Source organism: Harpia harpyja, chromosome 3 (assembly GCF_026419915.1).
Source record: "Harpia harpyja isolate bHarHar1 chromosome 3, bHarHar1 primary haplotype, whole genome shotgun sequence".
In the NCBI taxonomy this organism is placed as follows: Eukaryota; Metazoa; Chordata; class Aves; order Accipitriformes; family Accipitridae; genus Harpia; species Harpia harpyja.
Window position 1 is genome coordinate 43,976,837 of NC_068942.1, and position 24,640 is coordinate 44,001,476.

General features: G+C 38.0%; 1 protein-coding gene across 2 annotated transcripts in view; it reads left to right on the forward strand.

Moving 5' to 3' along the window:
* LOC128139639 (cytochrome c oxidase assembly protein COX16 homolog, mitochondrial) overlaps positions 1-24,640 on the forward strand; it is a 49,772-nt gene that overhangs the window by 11,037 nt on the left and 14,095 nt on the right. Inside the window, exons 2-4 of one of the 2 annotated variants that reach the window (XM_052782326.1) lie at positions 2,060-2,137; positions 13,582-13,693; positions 24,459-24,521. In XM_052782326.1, the coding sequence (XP_052638286.1) occupies positions 2,115-2,137; positions 13,582-13,693; positions 24,459-24,521 (198 nt within the window). In that variant the 5' untranslated portion in view covers positions 2,060-2,114. The remainder of the gene's footprint in view (positions 1-2,059; positions 2,138-13,581; positions 13,694-24,458; positions 24,522-24,640) is intronic. The other variant, XM_052782325.1, reaches the window with a different exon arrangement.

Here is a 24,640-nt window from a genome sequence, read left to right on the forward strand (position 1 = left end):
TGTTAAGTTAACTCATTGGCTGTTAATTAATGTAATACTTGTTAGGAGTTAAAGAAGATCACCTGATGAACATTTATGCTGAGGTGTCAACCATATTGAAATTCAATTACAGTCTGATCCTTGAGACTTTCAGCATTATGCGTTACCATATCTTCAGCTGACAAATCTTCTACTTGGAATAAATCTTGAGTAATGTTCAGGTTCTTTTTAACCATTTTGAATACTTTATTTTCTGTTTCCTGTTATTCTTTCTTACCAAGATAATGACAAGAGGAAGACTTTTTTTTCCCCTCCTTTATACGAATACCTTTTTTTCTGTTGTGTATTTTGATGATTCAATATTTGCAAGAGCATCATTAATTCCTTGAACAGTTATGATACAAGTATGATGCCATCCCATTTTTGGTAGGTCAAATTTCTAGTCGCTGAAAGTTAACTTGCGACCACATGATGATTTTCTGATTGGCTTTCTGAAATCACAGTTCTGTGGCCTAGCAGCTGGATGTTTATATCACAAAATTTTGGTCTATTTGTTTCTAATTATCAGCTAGATTCTTAGGCTTATTGAAAGGGCCAGGCCAGAAAGAGACTGTAGAGCCTTTAATTCCTGGCTATTGGTGAAGGGTTCCCTGTTCTGTGAACAAAACACATTAGTTCCTGGGTACCAGTCTGTAACTTCCCAGCATCTAAGTGTGTGTGGGGAGTGCGTTCATATGGTTGTGAGTAGTTTTACTTGCTTGATGGGAAATCATGTAGTCCTGCAAGTTTTAGAAGGAATAAATGTAGAAGGCTTCCCCTCCCCACCCCTCAATTTAAATTGAATTAATATGGCTTTGTGGCCTCGGTGACCTGAACTTAAGATAGCATACTTTTTGGAAAGAACATACATTTTGACTGCCTGTGCAGCATAATTATAACAATTCTTGGACACAGGCCATTGCTACAAACCTAATATGTTGCAAGAAATCAGCCAGCATTGTGTAGAAAACAGTTACCGGTGCAGCAACAGCCTATAATGAAGGACTGTAACAGCAATGCGGTGTGATAAAATAGGGTGGTGTTGGGGTTTGGTTTTGGGTTTTTTTCCCACTGAGGTCCTTAGACTTGCCTCATGCTTCCACCTTCCTTAGATGTACATCTCTAGATATGAAGCCTTTTGGCCTCTGTGCATCTGCCTTAACAGAGAACAGCAGACAGTCTGTCAGGCCACATCAGGAGCAAGAGGCCTTATTCTTCCAGAAAGTACCTAGACTTCTAAGCTAATTTTCACGTCCTTAATGGTGTTTGTTAACAGTACTTGATCTTTTGGTTGGTCTGTCCATTTTTAATGGTAAAAATATGTAGACAGTTTTATGATATCCCTCTGTCATAAGAAAGAATAATTTAACAATTTCTTTATGTGGATATAAAGGTGTTTTTCCCCCCATTTCACCCTTTATTATACTTATTCATATGCTTCACAGGTGTGGAGGGAATTGCAAGACAACTAAGCAGGCAATAATAAAAGCGCAGGTGTGCTGGATATGATTTCTTAGCCTGTGTGATAATGTCTTATTGAACCACAGCTCCAATCAGCTGGTCTGTTCAGAAGCTTAATTAGATCTCTTACCTACAGACATCAGAGTAAGTCAATGTGGCATTGTTACTTCCCCATAGAGTTTGAAAATGATGAGAATAAATCCTGTGGTGGTAAGGTAAAGGTTCCTTTGCTGCAGTTGTGGCAGGAAGCTATATGGGGAGGGAAAAGAAGGGGTAAGAGGAGAGGAAGTCCCTAGAAAATGTGAGTCATGAAGCAGCTGTCTTTGTATAAAGGAGGAAATCTGTGAAATTCAGGCCCAGATCGTGGAAGAAAAGGCTCTGACTTTACCATATACTCCTTCTTCTATACATACCTTCCACTTGATTATTATCTTCAGTTCCTGGTGTTTCTGTTGGAAGAAGAGTTGGTTCCCTTGGTGAATGAATTGGGTCAGTATGCAAACTGTTCTTTTTAAGTATGCAAAGTGGTTTGTTTTCATAATAGTCCTAACACCTCCGTTTTCATTTTGTTGTTTTTCAGCTGTATCTTATTGGAGGATCTTTTGGACTCCGTGAATTTGCTCAGATAAGATACGATGTCCACAAACTACATGGCAAGGTAGTTGAGACAGTTTTCTTTACTTTTCCTTTTCATTTCATTTTGCGTATGTACTGTCTGCGAAAGGATTGCTAGGACAAGCAAACTACTGATATTGGGGATTTGCCTTTCACCTCTGGGCCCTGGGCTACAGCTGAGGCTCTTAGGCAGTGAGTAGTGTAGGTAACAATAAAGGGGCTGATATGATGATGAATCCTTTTACTGTCTGTGGAATGGATCAACATAAATAATAGAAAAATTTTGTTCCTTTCATTGATTGTAAGTGGCAATTCTGAATCCCCAGAAAGAAGCGTAGCACATCTAGAACGAGGTTATTATAAAGATACTGTATCTGATTTAGACTAAGAAAACTGGTATTTTAAAAGGTTCTGTTTTCAAACAATACTTGGCATTAAGTATATAATGTTAGATGGTTTTCAGGGCTTGGCTTTGTGTTGACTGAGATAAGCAGATACCTTTAACATTGTGCTACATCCTGTTCTTTAAGCTCTGTGAAAGAAACAGGAGCTAGTCTTCACTCAGTATGTCAGAATGTACTATATGGAAGAACCCTTCTGAATGAAGGAAATGGCTTGCTTACTAGTGCTACTTACACCTCTAAGTGTAACACTAGTTCCAAGTTGTATATGAAACGATCTGAAAGGAGCATGTCAGTTCAGCAGAAAGTAATATTGGCTTGCTTTCCCTAACTTTGTAATATGCAGGTCTGCCATTGCAATGCAGAGAGACTTTCTGGTCTCAGTGCTGCTGACTTGCAGGTGGCATGAATTTTTTTTAAAGAGTATATGGCACTTCATATAAAAAATTTTTGTGTAAGACTCTGGACACAGTGGCTTTCTACTGTGGTCAAATCTTTGAGGTCCTGAGCTGTTGAGAGTTTGGAGACCCCCTTGTTTTGTCTTAGACTCTTGTTGTGGGCCATCTAAATTACTTTAATCATTCCTCATTGTTCCTTGTGTTGCATACCTAGCTGTGGCCTTTGAAACACCATGTGGCCCACTCCTGCTCAGTCCCGTATTTGACATAGCCCGTAGACAGGGGAGAGTAATCTTACAAATCTTTTCTCCAGTGCTGTCTTCTGGGTAGTTATTTTCTATCAGTCCTGGGCTTTTAGGACCAGTTGGAGCCTTTAAGTTTTTCTCCAACCAGATGGGGATCATAACAGGGGCAAGAATTTGCCTGCTGTGTTTCTGTCAGTTTTTTGGTCAGATTCATACTCAGTGAATTACATTTGGCCTCCATCATCTGCACTGTGACCGCAGCTCAGGGAAAAAACCCGGTAGTAGTTGTGCTCATTCAGATCTATGAGGCTCCTTGTCCCAGCATTTATAATCAAGGGAAGCATCATTGAATTAGACAGTAGTACATGAAAGCTCTGAGGGGAAGCTACTACACCCTGGAGTTCTTAAGCTCTGAAAATCTAAAAGAGGACATCTGGGTTCTGCTCTAACCAGTATTACTTAAGGCTGCAACATCTCTTTTGTGTTTTCTTTTTCTTTTTATTATGATTTTATTTAGGAATAGATGAAATTTAAATGAAGAACAATGCAGTATTGGCTGAGAACTAGCAACACCAACTTTGGGCTCATTTGTAGACAGACAAATCAAAGTAATGTGTTCCATGAATTTCTGTTTCTATGTCCATAAAAATAGAGTTAAGAACCATTCTAATTTATTAAATAAGACAGCAAAAGAGATTAGAATGTATTTTAACTGATAAAGAGAAACAAACCTAGTTTAAAATGTACATGAAACTCAGGAAAAGAACATTAATCTTAGTGATTTAAAAATGCTATTAAAAATCTTGATGGTCATAACATCTGTTTAATTTGTCACTGGTTAAAATGTTTTTGTGTTGGAGTAGATTATGCTTTTCTCGTATAACATACTTTGATTAGCGTAAGTCCTTATCGGAACAGGGACAAGTGCTCCTTTTGGGGGGTTGGACAGTTATATGCAAATTGCAATAGGCAATAAAATAGGGTTTTTTTGTTACAGTTGCTCCTTTGGAATAATAACAATGTTTAATTAAATAACACTTTTCATATAAGGAGCTCAAAAGACTTTCACAGAATTTAAATGAATTAAGCATCATAGCCTTACTGTCAGAAAAGGCAGGATTATTATTTCCATTTAACTGCTGAAAAAGTGGAGGTTGCAAAAAGTTAAGCAACTCATCCAAAACTAGGCTAGGATTTGTAATACCTGAGTGCCTATCTTTTATGATCATGTTTTAAGGATCTGCAAACTATAGTACACCCCCTTTTGTAAGCATGACTCCTAAACTTGTTTTCTTGCTAATTCAACTGCTAGATAGACAGAACTTAGACAATCCTTTTGCGGTATATCTCTACTACATTTCAAATACTAAACTATGATCCCTTCCATTCAAAAGTATTTCTCCTTTTCCTTTTTCAGTCTAACCTTTCTCACTGTGCTGAGAGGGAAACCACAGTAGTAGGCAAGTTCTCAGTTGACAGTGACATTTCGAAAGAAGCATTATAGTAGAACTAGTGTCTGTGTTTCAGTGACTAAGGGGTTAACTGCCACTTTCTCTGTGTACTTGTGGCTTAATGAGCAAAAGCTGCATTAGTGATAATGCCTGTGTTATTAATGTCAAGCTGGCTTTTGAAGAACGTTCCTTGATAAAGGAAATAAAATTCAAGAGAAAATGGTGGTTTGGACTTTCGAGGGAGTATGGTTTGGTGGTGATGCTTGGGGCTGGGGCTGGGATTAGGAGAGAGACAGAGGCTAGAGCTGTAGCTGGAGTGGGGCTGGGAAGGGGCTGCAAAAGGAATTCTGTTCTCTTGTTCATTTGGGCCGTGACTTGGGATCTTGGGCTGAGGCTCAGACAATGTGTATGATAGAGAGACAGAGTCCAGAGCTGCAGTTGAAGAGGGGCTATTTGCATCTCGAGAACAGATATTTTATCCATTTAGTATAGCATCTTTGGATATCAGGGCTTTGTATATGCCCATCTCTTGCAAAAGCAAAAAAATATTTTGGGTACACCTTAATTTACTCAGGATCCCTAGATCAGTCATATTCCCTCAGCACACTGAATATTCTGCGTTTAAAGTGGACTTACGCTGAGACTCTTATTGATGTAAATGTGTGTTTATTCTCCTGAAACTAATCAAGGATTTCTCCATTATCTATTGTTGCCAAAATGTCCATTAATGGAGAAATCATTAGGTTAGGTAATTGTTTCTTTTCTGGGAAGAATTTATGCAAATCAAAATTGGTTATAGAAAACCAGGTATGCTTACGGGAAAATCATGTGGAATTAATGGAGAAGAAATGAGTAGGTTTGTATAGGCATTGTTCCAAACACCTTTTTTCTCAAATGGAAAACTAGGCCCTTTCTTTGTCTTCTTGTTGTGTATGCAATTGAATAGAGATGCTTGTTTAAGTTTTTTAACAGAAAATGTGATTTCCATTAAATATACAAAAAATGTTTCCTTTCAACTATGTAATAATAAATTGTTTTTATTTACTGTGTGCCCATTGTTGTCATTCAAGGCATGGTAGAGACTTGCTGATTCAGATCTAATTTTGGATATAAGAATCTCAGATATGTGGAATGGTCTGTACTATTGGCTGATAGTTACTGTAGAGGGCTGAAGAGAAGCAACATATTAACTACCTGGGAAAATCTAGGCTTTCATCCCATCAGCAAACCACTTAGACTAATAAAATAGAGTTTGTAAGCTCCAAAACTGCTTTGTTGAAGTATTATTGTGAGGCAGGTTCTCGGAGTATGGGGAGGCGATAGGACTGAGCAAGTTCCTTCAGGGTAACATGCAGCAGAAGCACTTCTAGGAAAGCTAGACTCTCTAGGTCATTTTGTCAGGAAACAAAACATCAGTTAGCCTTTGAAGTCTGCAAATAGGTCCTGCTGTGGATTATGTATGACTGTTACTATACTGACCTCTTTAGTGTTCACAAACTACGCAGATGCTGTTCACTTTTCCTTTGTCCTATGCAAAGTGAGTGCACCCCAAAAGTAGAATGCTAAGAAATGAGAATAATAATAGTAATATTTTCTTTCTTACTGAGGCAGAAAGTAGAGGCAGTGAAGAGTCAAAATGACAGAAGTTCAATCTTTTCTCCTACATGAGTTTCACCCTTGAATCAGCTGTTGTGCGTTAAAATATGTATGGCCATTGCACGGCACTCCAGGAGTTAAAATCCAAGTGAAAATGAAAATACCTGACCTGTTCTTTCAGAAAGCCATCTGGGCAATAAAACTGTAAACCCAGAAAGAGTATAAAAGGAGTAATGGTGGTGGTATGAAGCATACTCATTAGTAAGTGTGCTAAGAGTGTAAAGCTTGCTTTATGCAGACTGAGTAGATTGCCTTTAAAATTTCTGTAAAGGAAATGGCAGTGTTTTGAGCTTCTTAGCTAATCTTTTTGACCAATTGACTGGCATGTAATTACCCATGAGACATTGCTTATAGACACATGCAAGGTGCTAGTGTTGCCATTGTCAATTCTCATTTATTGAATTTACTTGGTGTCTTGAAGCCCTACCTCAGGAAACTATATACCTGTGAGGATCTCAGCTTTTATTTTATAATCCTAGACCTTGGAGTTGGGAAGAAGAGCACATATGGTGCATAGAGGATTATCCTGGAAGCCTTGCTGTCCTTTGAAAAAGAAAAAAATGGGGAGTAGAAGAGAAAAGAAGGCTAATGCAATTGCTTATGATACTCTGACATTTTACTGGTTTACAGCTGTTCTCATAATTGGGCTTGATAGTGATTTAAGTGTGTTGACTGTCTGGTTGGTTATTTAAGTGTGTTGACTGGCTGGTTGTTCAGTATTACAGTTCTAGAATATTGTTGGTGGGTCCCTGATGTTGTCCTTTAACATCATATCTTGAAGCTCACAAATGGGTGTCAGGGGACCTACAGCAGCATGTGATTTAAATAACTTCCACTGATCTCATTGGAAATCTTATTTCCATCTTGTTCAGGTTCTTGGTTCAGTTTCCTTCTCTACCATGGAGCTCTTCTCGGCCTGTGAGCAAGTCACTGAATTTTAGTGAGACTCACCTTCTCAGTCTGTAAAAGGGAGATAATTAATGCTGCTCTACTTTACGTGGGGAACAGGAAAGTTAATTAAATCAAATAGAAGGAATTATTTAAATTCAAATGAGTATTTAAAAAAAATATTTCCTCAGGTGAGATCCATTAATTCAAGTGTTTTAGGTCAGGGTGAAATAGTTCAGGAGGAAACAGGAGCAGTAAAACTGACCAGTTTCCATGAGGCTTTTATATCAGAGGAGAACATAATTGACATTTGCCTTAGGAAGGTCCAGGAAATCAGTCCAGCATTTTCTCATTATTGTAAGTGGATAGTTGAGAATTAGGTGGTATCTGCCTATTAGAATGCTTTTGTGTTGCAGTTGAAACATTACTCTGGTTCACAGACATACTGCAGTTTGTTTCAAAGCATTGAGTTGAGATGGTGACAACTGCAGCAGCAAAGTATTTAAATGAGGTTGCAACATCCACCCAAAAAGGGGAATGAATCTGTGAGTGACTGGACAGCACTGCTGAGTTGCTGGCTGGTGTATTCATATTGCTGATATTATGTAAACTAGCTCAGGTATGTCTGCAGGAGTTGCACACATAGGTGTGCCCTGACATTACAACTAAAATTGTCTGTTGGTTATTGCTTCTATTTTACCTGCCTATGAACTCCACCTGGATAGGATTTCTGCACCCCAGAAGTTTGGTTTGTTTCTTTGGTTTGTTGTGTTTTGGTTTTTTTTCTGAAAAAGAAGCATTACAGAATTAAACATAATTTAAGAGGTTATTGTAGTTAGTATGATTTCTGAACAATCTGTCATGTTTCTATGTCACATCATTTTCTTCCTTTAAATAATGTATTTCATATGAAGTGAAGGTTTTAAAACAAAATCACCTAAACCTCTGAATATCAGTGGCATTTAAAAATTACACTTATATTTGTGGCATGTCAGCAGATTGTCCCCATCATTAAACACATTGCAAGCTACTAGCGCTAAATAGAGCTGCTTTACAGCAAGCTGTCTTGTTTATCTTATTTGAGGACCTGCATCTGTGTTAGAAAACAGTATTTACTCTATTTGCAAAGCTATCAAAGATATTAAGAATTTAACTGAGAAAGCAAACAGTGTTGTAGCAGGATATAAAGGTGTGTTTTTCACCTTCTTCCCCCAAATTGTTAAATTGACTGAAAATTGCAAGGTGTTTTTATTGCAGTTCTTAACGGATAAGCATCCGTGCTTGAAATCATATTACACACTGGTGTTCCCAAAGATCATAAGTCTGACCAAAACTTGACTGACTTCACCATTTCAAGGAGTAATCTGGATAGGCCAGTTCATTGTGTTTGGACTGGACTGGCAAAGCCCATGGTGGTGTAGTTCGTTCTAATGACAACTAATGGACTTAATGCTATTGCTGCCAGCCCAGGTTGTTCCATGCATTCAGTTATCTTCTGTGTTCTGCAGGCTTTCTGCTTGATTTTGTTCCACATGGATTTAGACTCATCCTCTAGACTTCCAGGTGTGCCAACACCCCCTACCAATGCTAAGGTGAATTTAAATTAACACTGTTAGTACTCAAAATACTCTAAATGTATTGTTAGAGTTAGGGAGGTGAAATTTAAACACTCAGTATCTGCTCAGCTAAATCTAAACGTATGTTTGTGGTGCTGTGCACTAAGTCAGGAATTCATCTTGCTCATGTTTCCATTGTCTTAAATGAAATGCCTAGTTTGACATAGCTATGCAGGCAGCCCATATAGATGGTTTGAGAGAGAAATGCCCCCATAATATGCTTCATTCAATTTTAAAATACTTGCTTGAGAAATACGTTGTTCTCTTTTGACCAATGGAAAAGTAGAGAGATTGAGCTCAACACTATTATTACCCCATTTCAGTGAGATGAGTACCATCCTTAGTGTATGAATATATTTATATTTAATTTGACCAGTGAATGGTAGGTGAGATAAACCTCTGCCTAACTTAAGGTGCAGATGAGTTAAGTTTTTGGACATATATCTTCAAGTGGGATTTATTTTCTCTAGAAACACCCATCTCTATTCAGCTGACTGCAGGAGAAGCCTAAATAGAGACCTTATGCTTCAAGTCAAAAGTTTAGATGGATAAAATTAGGTGAGATGAAGCCTGCCCTAAATATTCTTTCTCTGAAGTTTCATTGGCAAACTAGCAGATGGCTTGAAGGTAGAGGAAGTCTTACTTAATCTGTTGTTTGTGTCTGAGGTATTCTGTGATTCTGGAGCGTTTCCTCCGTGATTTCATAGGAGGTTGTATTAAAAACATCCTGTTTGATCTGAGTGTGAACAAAATCAGAATATCTTTAATTGGTGTCTGGTAGAATTTTTTGGATGGGAAAGGTATCCTTTCTAAAGTTGTCAGCAAGAGAACATGGAATGATTTGAGCGTCTGTCACTGAACTTGGAAGAATAATTAAGTCTTCTCATCTAGCATTTTAGCATTTATTTATTTATAGATGCATTTTCATGTGTTTAATTGATTTCAGTAAGCTAATTACACAAGCACAGTGTGGCAAGGGATTGATGTTGGTGATTATTGTTTTCTTCTTTTTTTTCCTTAAGCAGGTCAGGTTGGCCTGAGTCTCAAGTCTAATGAAGACAAACTTTGGCTAATTTCCTTGTATAAGTAGATTTAGTTGATTTTCAAAGACTAAGTTCATTAATGAGCTTGGCCCTAGGTCCTCCAAAAATTAAGAAAATAATACACTGAAATGTTGTTTGGTGCTTTAAAGAATGTGAGAGGCATACGTTTATGATTGCTTATAAGAGAAAAAAAAAAAAGATCTTTGTCAGTCATTTATGTAATGAAGCACATTTTACTAAATTAAAGCAGACCTTGCTTTCAAGCATGGCCTGCTTAGTGGAGGGTTTTAGAATTGGATGTTAAGTGAGGCAGCCTGGCTCCTGATTGATGGCTAAGCAGGTGCCCTTACAGTGTCTTTGTTTCTGTTGGCAGGGGGAATTTGGAACTTGTTACATCTTTTGACCATGGTTCAGAATCATCCAAGGTAGTAATTTCAGTCCTTCAATATGGCACAGAAATGAAAGGGTAGCAGAGCTGTTCATACTCTGTATTGTGGTGGTACCAGATGTTCAGACGTCAGTTTTCTTTCTTGTTTCAGATCAGTCCAGAGGGATTGTATGGAAATGAGCTCTTTTATCCGTGCTATTCTTGAAGATTTTGAGTTCAGCTGCTAGTGTTGGGTTCTTGCATTGATTTCAGCAAAAACTAATCTATTTTGCTTGAGCTCAGATGACTTCCCCACTTTGTCTCTAAACAGCTACTTACTGAATTTGCTATGATACCAGACAGAGATGTATGGTTTAATTTTTCAGACATCCTTTCAGTTTAGCATATTAACCACCATTTTTCTGTAGAAGGCAAATACAGAGTCAGTCTGGGATTCAGTAAGATTTTTGTTGCCCCATTCTGAGGCTGACACTGTGTGTATGCTTTTGAATGGTTTCCAGTGATTGGATCCATCTAGACCCACTGCATATTGTCACCACAAACAGCTTACAGCACTGTAGGACAACCTGGAGAATTAGGTATTGCCCATGCCTGCCCTTTTCTACCATCTTGTGTCAAGTTGAAAAAATGAGACCAAGGCCATCTAGCCTGTTCTGATGAAATCAGGAGATCTGTCAATATCAGAAGACTTCCGTTAATAACCTGAAACAGGTAGGGGCTCTCAAAATCACAATATGGTTGTTAAACACTGGGGCAGTCTCATTAAATCTGGATGTGATGATGTTAACAATAGTAATAGAGAGATTATTTTGGTAATATGTGTTGTTCACTGATGAAGAATTAAAGCTGTACTAATTTTTAACTTTGAAATATCTGTTCTTTAAATGAATCTTTACTTTCAATCTTGTAATATTGTGCCAGCATAATTTTTTGGCAATGAACATTAAAATGTATTGTTAATGAGACTGAGTTTGGCCAGAGACCCTAAATAATAATATTCAGGGTTTCCATGGTAAAGTGTTTCACTGAATCCTTGTCAAGCTTTTTTAATAAGTTTTTTTTAATGAAGAAAAGCCCTTACCTATCAGTTTCCATGTATGCAGTGGTTACTACTACTGTAGAAATCACAGGGGTTTTCTGCCATCCATGCTAGGATATCATGCTATATCCTGTATGTAAGTATACATTAACAAACATCATTGAATCAAAAATCAAATCAAATCATTAAGTTTGGGAAAGACCTCTAAGATCATCAAGTCCAACCAGAACAGCATGTCTGTGAGAGACAGAGAGATCTCGTGCCTTTTATAAAGATTGGAAAAATGGACTTAACGTTTCAGGGGCTTAATATCTGTCTAGATCTAAAGATCTAGATCTAAAGATTCTTAAAACTTCCATTCTGCGGCTACCTGGATGCATATTGCTTTTGGACTGAAGATCCTTTACATACCTAAAATTCCGCTGATACCGAAAAAGCTGGTCGAAGAAACTCTCTAAGACTCAATTTTGGAGTTTTAGAAAGCAGGCATTCTTTATTGCAGCACTGGGTGCACGGGGGATCGCTCCACCTATCGTGCACACTGTCAGGCCTAATTGTGCAGGTTAAGTACATGTTCTACATACATATTCACTAGATTTCCAAGAAATGTTATATATATTCATTAGTTTTCTGGGAAACTATTAGCATATGCAAATGTCCTTTATGCAGGCACATTGAAGGTCTCTGGTGGTCTTCAGGAGTCCTCTGGTGGTCTTCCATAGTCTTCCTCACTCGTCCACTACTTGACCCTTCTCGGATGATTCTGCGCAGTGTGATCTTCTGCATGTTTGATACATCTTATCCTAAAGAATGCTTCTATTATCTATGCTTACATTTTGACGTAATTCATATGGATACTTCTAAGCTAAGTTACCTAAAAGGGCTAAAGTCCTTATCTTCTTCAGAAACTGCAAGGCCATCCAAAAGCAATTTCTCACACATTTTGCAACATACAGAACCCTCATCCACCACTGATCAGCAAACAATCGGGCAAAGAAACAGCAAGGCCATTGTACTCAGAAAAACATCCTGCATCACCGCTTTTGGCCAAGCTCTCTAATACCGCAGTTTTCATGGTTTTGCATAGCTTGGCATCTATTAAATATATAGAAAATCTTTTAGGCTCCATTAAATAGAGGTTCCTCAGTCTGTGTTAACTGAGAGGTGACCGCCGCTAAGTGAGCTGTTGAGTGCAACTTGTGAGGCATCCCACAAAATGGCTGTTAGAAGCAGGGATGCTGCTTCCTGTGACCTGCTGGTTCAGCCGGAGAGCAGGTACCCAGGATGTGGATGAGAGTTCAAGGCACATCGCCTTTCTCTGGGAAACATGCAGTAACTGTAAATTTGTAGATTGCCTGGACCTGCAGGCATTATCAACTTTCCTTATTAAAACTCATTTCTGTATGGAATTAGTTAAGAAATTGGAAGAATGAGGGAGAAAATGTGATTGTGACCTGATAGTTACATTATACATGCGAAGTAAGGGAAACCTGGCTTTAATTCCTATGCCATTTGGAATTTCTGTATTTTAATCGAATGAGTATTCGATATTAAATGTCTTGAAGCTGGGGCCCCTTTTTTTAGGGCATTGTTCTTTCTCTGAAATGAAGGATTTGTTCTTTTTCTTTAAGACAAACAAACAAAACCTGGTCCACCTCACTCCGCGATGGCTAAAGACTATGAATCCTAACTGGAAGGAGGTATCTTCTCAAATCTCAGGATAAGTTGTGTAGTACTTACAAACTCTTCAGCCTTTCTTCTTGTCTGTCTGTAGTTACTGCTGCTCTAATTGCTGCCCAGTGTGTGTCCCCTTTCTAAGCATCTAAATCTTCTCTTACTTTTTAAAAAAATTTTTTTTTTTATTCCAGAAGTCTTAATTTGGGCTACACAACCAGGTGCTAGGTCCCTGTAAATCTAGTTCTGAATCTTCAGATGTGTGTACTAACATGTGTGTGCCTGTTGCTACCTATCTTGAACTAGTAAATACCTTGGTGACCCTATGCATTGTTCCAGCTTTCTCATATGCATATGCAAGTTGTGGATGCACTTAGAAGATTGCCTTAGAGTGAGTGCTTCATGTGAGGGCTCTCATATTTATGTCCAGGAAATTCAGGACAGAATTTGGATCCTATCTGGCATGTCTTACTCAGGAGTACTCAGTAAAGGGAGCATGCTAGGTACGTTCTGTACACAAGGTAACTCTATTTGGATGCACAAAAGTCCCAGTGGGTATACATTGTCCAGGATTTCCAAGCATCAAGCAGCCACATTAGAGCTACCACCTGACTGTGCTACCCAGCATGTGGAAATTCCAGGCAAATGGCCAAATTTGTCTTTTTTTTTTTTTTTTTTTTTTTGCCAGGACAGAATTTCTGTGTAGAAAAAAAGGGCTGTGTCTGGAGAAACCTGGACATCTGGCAGCTTTACCTCAGATTATTGAGCTTCTCTGTGATGAAGTACAAAATAGAGTGCAAGTATTAAGAGTTCCTCGTTTTAAACAGAAGCCATTTTTTCCATTTCATAATTCTTGATGGTGTTTCTGTTGTCAAGATTAGACTCAGATGAAGAGAAGGTTATTGACTGGAGAAACGCATTCTTATGCCATTGCAAGTGGAACTGGTTTCAGTACATAAAATGTTGCTAGCTTTCAGATTTTTATATTTTATATACTACCAAGAATTCTGTTTGGTTGCTTTAAATCCTATCACATTGCCACAATTAATTACTAGTATTTTTGCTTTGCAATTGAAGTGATTACAAGTGTGTAATTTAGCTTCAGGCAGCTTTTAGCCAAAACATAATTTAGTATCCAGCTGTTTTTTCCCTCACCTCCCTCAAGCACCAGAAAACATCTAGCTTTCCAGACTCATCTTGTGAAGCCAATAGCCATGGTGTCAGCAGATTGAAGCTCAAACAGAAGTACTGGGGTCCCAGTCCCTAGATCAGGATTTTCTGCACTTCTGGACTTGTAGTTTTTACCAAGAAGGTTTTGAAAACCCTTTGCCCAGGAATGTTTCTGTTTTAAGTGTGATCTCTGTCTAAATGAACCTTCCCTTCTCCTTTGTGTTTTGAGGCTAGAAAGACTCAAGAAGTCAATTGGTTCTGTGCGGCAGTCTGAAAAAGCAGAGCCCAAACTCGTAGCTGGAGTTACAACCACTAATGAGAGGGGAAAATGCATAATCTGTCTCTCTTTGAATATCTGTCACTGCAGAAAGCATTTATAGGTTTGCTTGTGATTCAATAGGTGATACATTTTCCCCAGAGTTAGCACTGAACCTCCTGTATGTTGTGTCAGGCAGTGCTTAACTGCCTTTTTTTGATGAGGCATAAAAATGAGACTTTGCCTTTAGAACCTTAATGAGTGCTGAAATTAATGTTGTAGCTGGTACAACATCATGTCTTGCCTCCCTGGAGCGTAGCTCAAGGAGAGTAGAAGGTATCTGAGATTGTATGTTGTCCCTGTGCGAGTAGACGGGCAGCTATGGGGTCAAGAAATTCACAAGCTCTCCCTAACAGTCCCTCCACTTCTGCACCCTCAAAGACTATGTGTGCTGTTCATAAAGCCTACCAAGTGTAAGCTCTGGGATGATTCAGAGCAGGAGACTAATTTAGGTATTCCCAGAGGAACCTCTCTTTCTTCATTGATTACAAAGAGAATGTAGGAATACAAGCTTTCTGGATACTGCATAGAGAAGAGAGATGACTTGTCTTATTAATATCTAAAACGTATGAATTAAAATCTTCTGCATTCGTAATTCCCACTGAATTTGGTAAATTGTTTTGTTAATGTTGGACGTTTAGCCCTTATAAGTACATATGGCATAACAGGAAAACAGTAACTTTGCTACTCATGTTTTAAATTTAATTACACCAGATCTTATCATTATAACTTTCTCTAATGTACCCATCGGAATGTCTGACCCTTTGGCAGGTAAACGTGTTAGTTACTACAAATAGTGGCAAAATATCTTTCAAAAGAAAATAGCGCGTGATGTACAAATGTGTTGCAAATTCTATTAATCTAAAATACAGGTAATTTGGAAGATGAAAAACTTTCTGGAAGTGCAAAGTATTAGAAGAGGCTTTTTCTTCGTACTGTAAAACTTCACTAGATGTCAGTGTGGAAAGTATTTTTACTTAAATGCTATGTGAACTGTAGAATGAGAAGTGTTCATGCCTTTAACACATGCAGATTTAGGATGGCAGTTATTAGAATTTGGTAGTTGGGGGATTTCTCAGTATGTAATTTATTGTAGAAATGCAGTTTCAGAACAATGAAAGCAATTTTGATAAGTTCACACTGAATTCTGAAAATTGTTTCTGTTCAAATAGACAAAAAATCAAAATTTGTTTCAGTACTTACAGAAAGTTTTGAGATTTGTATTATAAATCAAAATAACATTTTAAAACATAATTTAAAACAATTTTTAGGGTTAAAACCAGCAGACTTTTTGCTTTTATGTTGATTATTTTGAGTCAGCAAAAATGTGAATGTATATTTTCTTGCTGTTGGTTTGTGAAAACTGGACTTATTTGTATGAGGGTAGCAAGTATATTTTCACATGGCTCAAGACAGGGCTTAGGCATTAACTTATGCATTTGGAAAAGAAAAAGATGCATGTATATTTATATATGTTTAAGTTTGATTAAGGAAAGCATTACTAATCTGTAAGTGTGCTTGTGCATTCTTTTAACTGTATTATGTGTTTATATGGCATTTGAAGATCAGACTATCTCTGCTCCTACATGAGAAGGTTGGTGGGTTGGGGTTTGTTGGGTGTTTTGTGGTGGTGGTGTTTTATTGAAGCTTCAGTGCTTTTATTGAAGCTTTAAGGTTTGGTCTCCTATGAGATAGTTAAGATGTTTCCCTTTAAATGAATTCCTTTGTGTTTCTGAGCTGGTACACCAAGTGAAAGATATTGGTTTAGATAGAGTATGGTGCCTTTGGTTTTGCTATATTGTTAAAGTAAGCTGCTACCAGGACTAGTTTACCAGGATGAGCCTAAGTGAACAATCAGTGAACACCCGAACACAGGTATTTCTGCTGAAGTACAGAACTAAAGAGGACACACTTTCCAATCCTATTGTGTCTGCTTGTACAGCAATGAAAAGATTAAGACGAGAAGAACACAGAACACAGGCTGCTTGCATGCTGCCTTCAACTGCCAATTCATGATTTCTCTCTTGGAGTTACTTGTTTTTAACAGAAACTTAAGTGACCTTTCTGTTTTTCAGAGTTACCACAAAGAAGTTGATTGTGTCCAGAGTTAGGATATGACTAATAGAGCGATAAGGAAAAGCTTAAACTATATTTGCACTAATTTTCCAGCTTTAACTTGTACAGTAGGTACATAGCCATTAAAAAACAATCTTTTAAAAATATGATAAAAAAATGTTGAGTCTGCAGGAGTTGCATCCAAAAGTTGTATTTTGTCTTTATTATTTCTAGCTATTAAGTATCTTCCATTTAGAGGCAAAAAGGGGTTTTTTTGCCTAAATACTGGTGGCACAAGCTCACACTCTTTGTGAGTCCTTACCTATACCTTAGGTGTGCTTTCAGTAGCATGTCCATTACTTTCAGAAAGTTGGCGCAGATGGAACCAATTGACCCTGTAATTTGGATACAGCAAATCATCCTTTAGTAAATATTCAAGAACTATTACTGAAGTTCCTTTTGTATTTGTGCAACTTTTATTCAAAGTAAAAGCTTTTGCTTTTGCCAATAAAGATCATGTGATTCTGAATGCAGGAGTTGGACATTTTTCATATTAGAACTGGACTTTCCTTTTGCGTACAGTGGTTAATGCTGAACTAATAGTAACTAAATAACATGGTGATGGGTTAACTGAAATATGCAGAAAATGCATTTGAAAATGTAAATGTCAAATATATAAGCAGCAGATGCATTATAAGGAATTTTGAGAGGTTTGTTAAAACATTGCAAAGAGCTCGTATGTAATTTAAGGTACGATGAAACCGATATTTAAGAACCTAAAATCTTTTAGTAGATTTCATTAATTTTTTATAAATTATACCTACACACTGAGGAGGAGAAAAGGAATTTTTAAAGTACTGCTTTATGTAACATTTCCTTTTTCTGAACTGATACCTTAAGGGTGTTTAGTTTATGTCCTGTACTTCGCGACGTTTAAGTGGCTGTAGCGGGACAGGTATAGCATATTAAAGAGGCTTTACAAAGGCACCTTGAGAGATGGGCAAGTTTTCTCTGTCAATGCTTTATGATGGCTGACTCAACAAATTCTGCAACTCTTGTTCCAGGCGAAGAATCTTTTTTTGTGACCAGTGGTCCACATTTTGGCTGACAGGAAAGAATGTGCTATTGCCTTACTTTTCACCTCTTTCTGTGATAATAAATAAACGCATTAAATCCTCTGATAGTAAATCAGGCTGAACCATTCTTGCCTTTCTTGCATAGTTTACACCATGGATCTTCAGCATTTCTGTCCCTTTCACCTGGGAGGTCTTACACTTTTGTTTCTTGTTTGGAAGAAAGTAAAAAGGAAATTTAGGAAAAACTGCACAGAATACTTAGCAAGTTCCTCCCTTTGTACTATTGGGTTGCAGGGTAACCAAGATTTAGCAAAGCCCAGGAATGCCAGCTTTGAGATCCTGTATTGGAGAGCTCTACCATTCTGACTTTAAGGCGAGAGGTGTGGTTGGGTCTATACTTAGAACTGGTTCGTCTTTATGAATGCAGCAAAATTTGCTTTTCCTTGCAGGGACCTTTCAAAAACACCAAGGGTCTTGCTGTTAGTTCCACACTTGTGGGGTTTTTTTCTCTATTGGCATGTTTTATTTTATACTGGAAGGAGCAGTTTTTGCACTGAATTTTACTGTGAAATTAAATTTATGCTAACATACTCAGAGCCAAGGTTTAAGGCACTAATTTATGTTTTATAAATCAAATAAACAAATGTGCACCTGCAAATCAATCTGGATGCGAAAGCATACAAATCATTGATTAAATGCTTGAGTACTTTCTTCTCGGAACTGAAAGCTATAGAACTCCTTATGATGACCTTATATATGAGAAATCTAGATATGCTTAAGTGCTTGCTGAAGTATGGGAGGTTTGGTCATCATATTAGCCTTTAACTTAATTGCATTTCCTGTGGCATTAACATGTGAAAATGTATAGTCCAGAGTTTGGGATTGTAGGTCTTTTTTTTGATCCATCTGAAAGCAAGTAGAAGATTTGGATTTAGAGAGATCACTGCTGCACCATGTACTGTAACTCTGGGAACTGCTGCTGTAATAAGACTTTATATTGCTCCTTTGGAAATGTCTGCATTGATTTCTGTCAGAGGCTGGATGAAATATTTTTTTGCTTAACTGTCTGTATTCTGTGCAGATCTTAGGAAGGAGTCAAAGGACACAAAGCCAGGTTTTGCATCTAGTCTCAACTGTCTCCCCAGCGTTCAGAAGTATTCCTATCCAAGCCTTACCTAAGTGTTTTTCATGTATTAGATATTATAAATAATTTAGTTAAAGGATGTTGTGAATGAAGTTGCATGAAATGGTATGTTTTGCCTTGCCCTTCTCTGTTACCAAAGACTGTATGCCAAAGAGTTTGGCATAAGTACAACCATTGTTGTACTTTACAGTGTTTACAAGGTTTGTTCCCTTAATTCCTTAAGTAGAATGGCACTCAGCTTGGCTGTAGTTTACACTGCCCTTCCTGAGTCCTGGGATTTATCCTCTCTTGTCTACAGCTTCTCACTATGCTTATAAACCACAATTTGGAATATTTATGACACAGGCTTTTGTAACAATTTACGGGAGTCGTCTCTTCTTCAGGAAGATTAAAGTTGACTGATCCACGCAAGATTGCTGATTTTCCATTTAGAGAAGTTAGGCATATGATAAATGTTTTCAAAGAAGATATTCTATTGGGAGAGCCAGAACTGGTGGTTCTGGTTTACTCTAAGTTTAAAAAATGGGTGGGGAGAACAAAATGAAGAATTTCATATAAACAGTCATTTTGTGGCCTCTCTGAGTTGTGGATGCTGCAGAAGAACTGTGTCCCATCTGTTTATGCTGGTGTGAGCAGATGAAAAAAAAAAAAAAGCTTAATTCATGTTCATTACATTCAAGCCATCATCCTTCCCCATTTCCAAAGTAAAAGCTGAAATCTTTCTCAGTGGGATATTATTTTGTGGAGGATAGGGTAGGAAAGGATACTCATGTTTTAGTAAAAATCTACCGCCTTCTGGAAGTGCTTGCTAGAGGGAAGGTTTTGTAAGACTTTGGCATACAAATATTTGGTCAGTATATGCCAGTCTCTGGACACAAGTATACAACTTACTGTGCTAACTTATGTGAGAGGAGACTATTAAAAGCACAGTCCTCTTCTCATGACATGGTTGTCTCCTGACAGTTTCCTTGTGTAGTAGTTGAACCCTTAATTTGAGAAGTTGTAATATATTTGAGACTTGATTTGCGCTAGAACCCATGGCCACAAATAGTAAGTGGACAAATAAATAATAATGGCTATAGCTGAGAGAGAGAGACTGCTTGTGAAATTTGGCTATTTAAATTACAGATCCAGGCATGCACGTATTGTGGATGACTGGGATGCTACCCTGAAAATTAGAACGTGAATCAACTTGTTCCTCTTCTCTGAATGCTGAACAGAGGGGACACTGCTAATCTGCTTTGTATTCCTGTGTTTCATAGAATCATAGAATAGTTTGAGTTGGAAGGGACCTTTAAAGGTCATCTAGTCCAAGCCCCCTGCCATGAGCAGGGACAGCTTCAACTAGATCAGATTGCTCAGAGCCCCGTCCAACCTGACCTTGGATGTTTCCAGGGATGGGGCATCTACCACCTCTCTGGGCAACCTCTGCCAGTGTTTCACCACCCTCATCAGAAAAAATTTCTTCCCTATATCTAGTCTGCATCTACCCTCTTTTAGTTTAAAACCATTACCCCTTGTCCTATTGCTACTGGCCCTGCTAAAAAGTTTGTCTCCATCTTTCTTATAAGCCCCCTTTAAGTACTGAAAGGCTGCAATAAGGTCTCCCTGGAGCCTTCTCTTCTCCAGGCTGAACACCCCCAACTCTCTCAGCCTTTCCTCATAGGGGAGCTGTTCCATCCCTCTGAACATCAAAAGGGGATAGTGATGGTGTTCTTTGGGTTCCTTTGTGGAAGAGCTATCATTTCCATATCCTCGAGATAAAGTTAGTGACATTCAAAAATTTCACAGTTGCTCTCTGTCTGTATTATTTGCTTCTGAACCAAAATGAACTGTGGTCACTGAGGATCAGCATAAAATTGTCAGCTAGAAAATTTTTTTAGTAGAAGCACATTTAGGTTTATAACTGTACCAGAAATATTTGTGTCGGAAACAAAAAATTCCTTTGAATGAAAAGAGTGTAGAGAGGCCAACAGTTTATCACAGTGCACTGCAGGAGTCCCTGGTTTGGTAGGGGCTGCAAGCACCAGGTATTCCTGCTTTGGTCTGAAGTGATGCCCCTTGTCTGCACCCTGAGGTGCACCTTGTTTTCCACCCAGAAATTCTGTCTAGGTTCTAATTGAAAAACTGAAATGTCAGCCTTAAAATGAGAAGTGGCAGCTAGATTTTAAAAGGATTTAGGTACTTACAGCCTCAAATAGCTACCTACGAAGATTTCTAAGAATAATTTTGTGCTTAACCTCTATTACTTTTAGCCACCTAAGAATATTTTTTAAGTCTTTATCTTTGGGAACATTTTGAAGTGTAGTAAGGGTAAATCTGAAGGAACAGTGGAGTGTGAAAGGGAACAAAATTCTAATTTGAAAACTTTGTTCTTAAACCTTTTTTGAGGTTTGTCTATATAGCTGCCCTTGCACTTTGAATTGATGTAATATGAAATAAGCCTCTATAGTGCAAAATACTCCGAGGATGTTTCATTCATTTTTGCTGCAAGTGCTACATAGGGGAAAAAAAACCCCAATGCCCCAGAATAAAAAATAGGAAAGCCTTGAAATATTGTATTTACAGTATTGTTTTTGAAGCCTTGCAGACAGCTTCTCATGAAAACTGTCTGAAAACTTACATCAAGTATTTCGATAGTTTTTCAGTAAGAATTTGTGAAGTTATGCTGTAATTAGAAGTCCACACATCCTTGAATTCCACGTTTAGAGACAAAGCTTGAATTTAAATGGAACTTAAATCTGAGATTTTGCTTGACAAGGAGAAGTCCTCTAGTATAAAGGGATATTGTCTTCTGTTCCTTCCTGCCTCCTAAATAATGGTGCAGAGACTGTTACGGCATTTGGGCTTTGTCTGCTTCCTCCATCATATTTACTAATAGGGATTTGTGTTCATAATTTAGCTGATGATTCATTTGCCAGTACATAACTGAATACTTTTAGCTCATTTGGCAGTATGTGTTTTGGCATAGCAGTCATCATGGAAGCGAAATGTATGTGTTTGTGTTCGGATCTTGTGGCAGATGTGTAATGTAAAGGAGCTACCACTTTGGCAAGGCCGCTTTCCTGTCTCTGCCCACATTTTAAGTGTTCCCTGGTTATGATCTGTGATAGTGGCTCATATTGATGTTTATCTGCCTTTTCAGAGTGAGCAGAAACAGCACCATTCTGTTTTCCTTTTTTTGTTCTTGCGATGTTGCAAATATAGTGCAGCATGGTACAAACACTGTGGAAACAGATCTTTATCATATGCTATTTTTCAATTGCCATGTTGCTTCTGAAAACAATTTGTAACCTGTCTGTCTCCATTTGGCAACTGAAAAGCAGGGGTTTGCAACCAAGGCTTTAGAACATGCAGATGACTCAATTTCTGTGTGGAGTCCAGTACGTTTAAATTATTCTACGTGGGTAAGTATGTAGGGAACAAGAAAATGTAAAGATAAAAGGAAATACATACTTGCTCCCTTTTTTTTTGTGGAACTTGGAGCAAAATAACATGTTCTGCAGAGTGGACTTATGTCTTTCATGTGCCTGTATGTTAAATATTAAGAGCTTGCCAAGATACGTGTATAGTTTGCCCTCAAAACAGGGCTTAACTACTCTTTTTTGGTAAGTTAATTTGCTGAATAAAATTCCTACTTCTAAAGAAGGAGGAGTTTCTCTTCATTTCTCATTTGCAGGATAACTTTTTTCTGAGAAATTTCAACTAGCCTCCTTCATTTCTGTGTTCTTGTCAATATTAGAGCTGCAGCTTCAAACAGTTAGGAGTATTGGGATGCTCTGTCTCAGTTTCAGCTAGTCTTCTCCCTTTGTGCAGGCAGAGGAGAATGAATACACGAAGAAGTCTGAGGACAGAAGGCCCTGGAAGGGAGAAGAAGCAGCAGTAACTTCACTGCTTGTTTCCCTTTACCTTACACAAATGTGCCTATGCAGACACGACACATTTAAAAAAAACACTAAAAATTGCTAAAATAAAACTTGATAATGGCGATATTGAGCTGTCTTTGTAAGTTAAATTCTGGCTGTGGTTAATTAAGTAAAAATGCTGCTCCAACCATGTTATCTTGGGTGCCTTATTATTAAATGAAGGGAAAACATAGGAGGAAATAAAACTCTCTTGCTTCTTTACTTGCTGGAGCATTTATTTCCCCTTGTCCATACGTGTATTGCGAGAACACCAAGCATAACAAATAGTGTTTGCATTTAGTTCTGAATACAGTGAGGTCCACGATCACTCTTATCTCTGTGAAAGCAAGCTCCAAAGCCTGTCTGGCTGCCCAAAGAGTTCCCATTTCTGCTTGTGTGATGGATGGGTTCATTGTTCTAGTGAAGCGTGACTGTTGTTGGAGCTCATGGTCACAGGAAAGAGGCAATCCCTCTTTAATGAGGGGCAGTTCTATGGAGGCCTTGAATGCCAAAGCAGAGATGTAGCATTTCATTTTTTTATTTGATGAAGAGGGCCAGTGCAGAGACAGTGCCTTGTTTTACAAGGTGGGTTTTTTTTTTAATTACAAAGAAGGTGGGAGCTGTATCCTCTACAAACTTTAACCATTTTAGATATTTTGGCTTACTTCCCAAGTGTAATGAGTCTGGAGGTTGCAAATGCATGTATTTCTATGGCCAGATCTCTGATCAGATAGGGAAATCAAACCTCTGGCCATGCACGGATGGTGTTAGACTTTCCTGTCTTAGCATCCTTAGGAATTGAGGTCTCACAGGCTGCATACTAACTAGCAGGCAGTGTCTGTAATCAAGGGGAGCATTATGGCCTAGGGAAATTCTTCAGAGTAATTCCCATCAATACAGATAGTAGGTGTGTATTTTAAGTACCTCTGAGGATCAGGAGCTTGTATTGGGGCAGAATGTGAAGGTGGATCTTGTCATCGACTGGGCAAATTCTATAACATGTGTTCCCTCCTTTTTCTTCTCTAGACTGCTTATAGACATTTGAGGTTGATTGTGACGAGGGTAAATGAGCCCTTTTCATTCAGATCAAGAAGGAGCAAATGAATAATAACAACTTTTCTTCACTGAACTAGTCATAGTTGGACTAGTGTACCATGGATGCAGAACTAAACACGTTACCAGTCTTCTTACACGTCTAGTTTGTTTAACACTGGTTGTATTTAAAGTCTAAAAATGAGAATATTTTCTCATGGTAGATTTATTTGATATTCTAATTGATTAGCCTAAAGACTGTGTCTGAATACTGCATATGTAGCTGATGTCTGTTTGAGGAGAACATGTCTGGTTTTAGATTTGTTCTTTGAACAAACTTCTCTGAAAGGTGGCAGGAATCGCCAACATTGTTGGTAGAGAATCAAAACTAAGAAAGAGCTGTATGTTCAGAAAATTGGAAGTTTGACTCATGCTTAGACTTTGAAAACCAGAATATATTGTATACCTATTCACTGAATACAACATTCAGGAGTAAAATATGTAATGTGATCACAATTTTCTCTTTCTCGGTCTTTCTTGTTTCATTTGTTTAAGGCTTTGTTTAGTTTGACAGTCTCAAACTAAACTGTTACAGATATAAATATCTAAGGTAATGCAAGTGCAGGGCTCCTTACAAATGTACTTCTGTTTTGATTTGAAAAGTTTGGTTGTTGACCTGTTTCTTTTCAGCCCAATGCTTGTACTGCGTTCATCATCCTGGTATCTGAACAAACAGCACATAAGCTCATTTAGAGGAGCGGAGGGTTTGCATGTACCAATATTTAGTTTATTTGAGGTTAAAATTTCTTTAAAAAAAAAAAATTCTTAAAAGCAAACATATTTGCTGTATTTTTGTCTGTCTTGCAGGTTGATCCAGCTTTGAAAGAAAAATTAAAACAGAACACTGTGACACTGGAATCTGAATATGAGGTAAAATAAATTTGTTGCTTGGGGCTCATAACCTTGGCTACCCTTGATTACCCTGGCCGCTGGTGGGTTGTATCTGTCCCTAACTAAAATTAGATCAGCCATCTGCCTTTGACTCACTG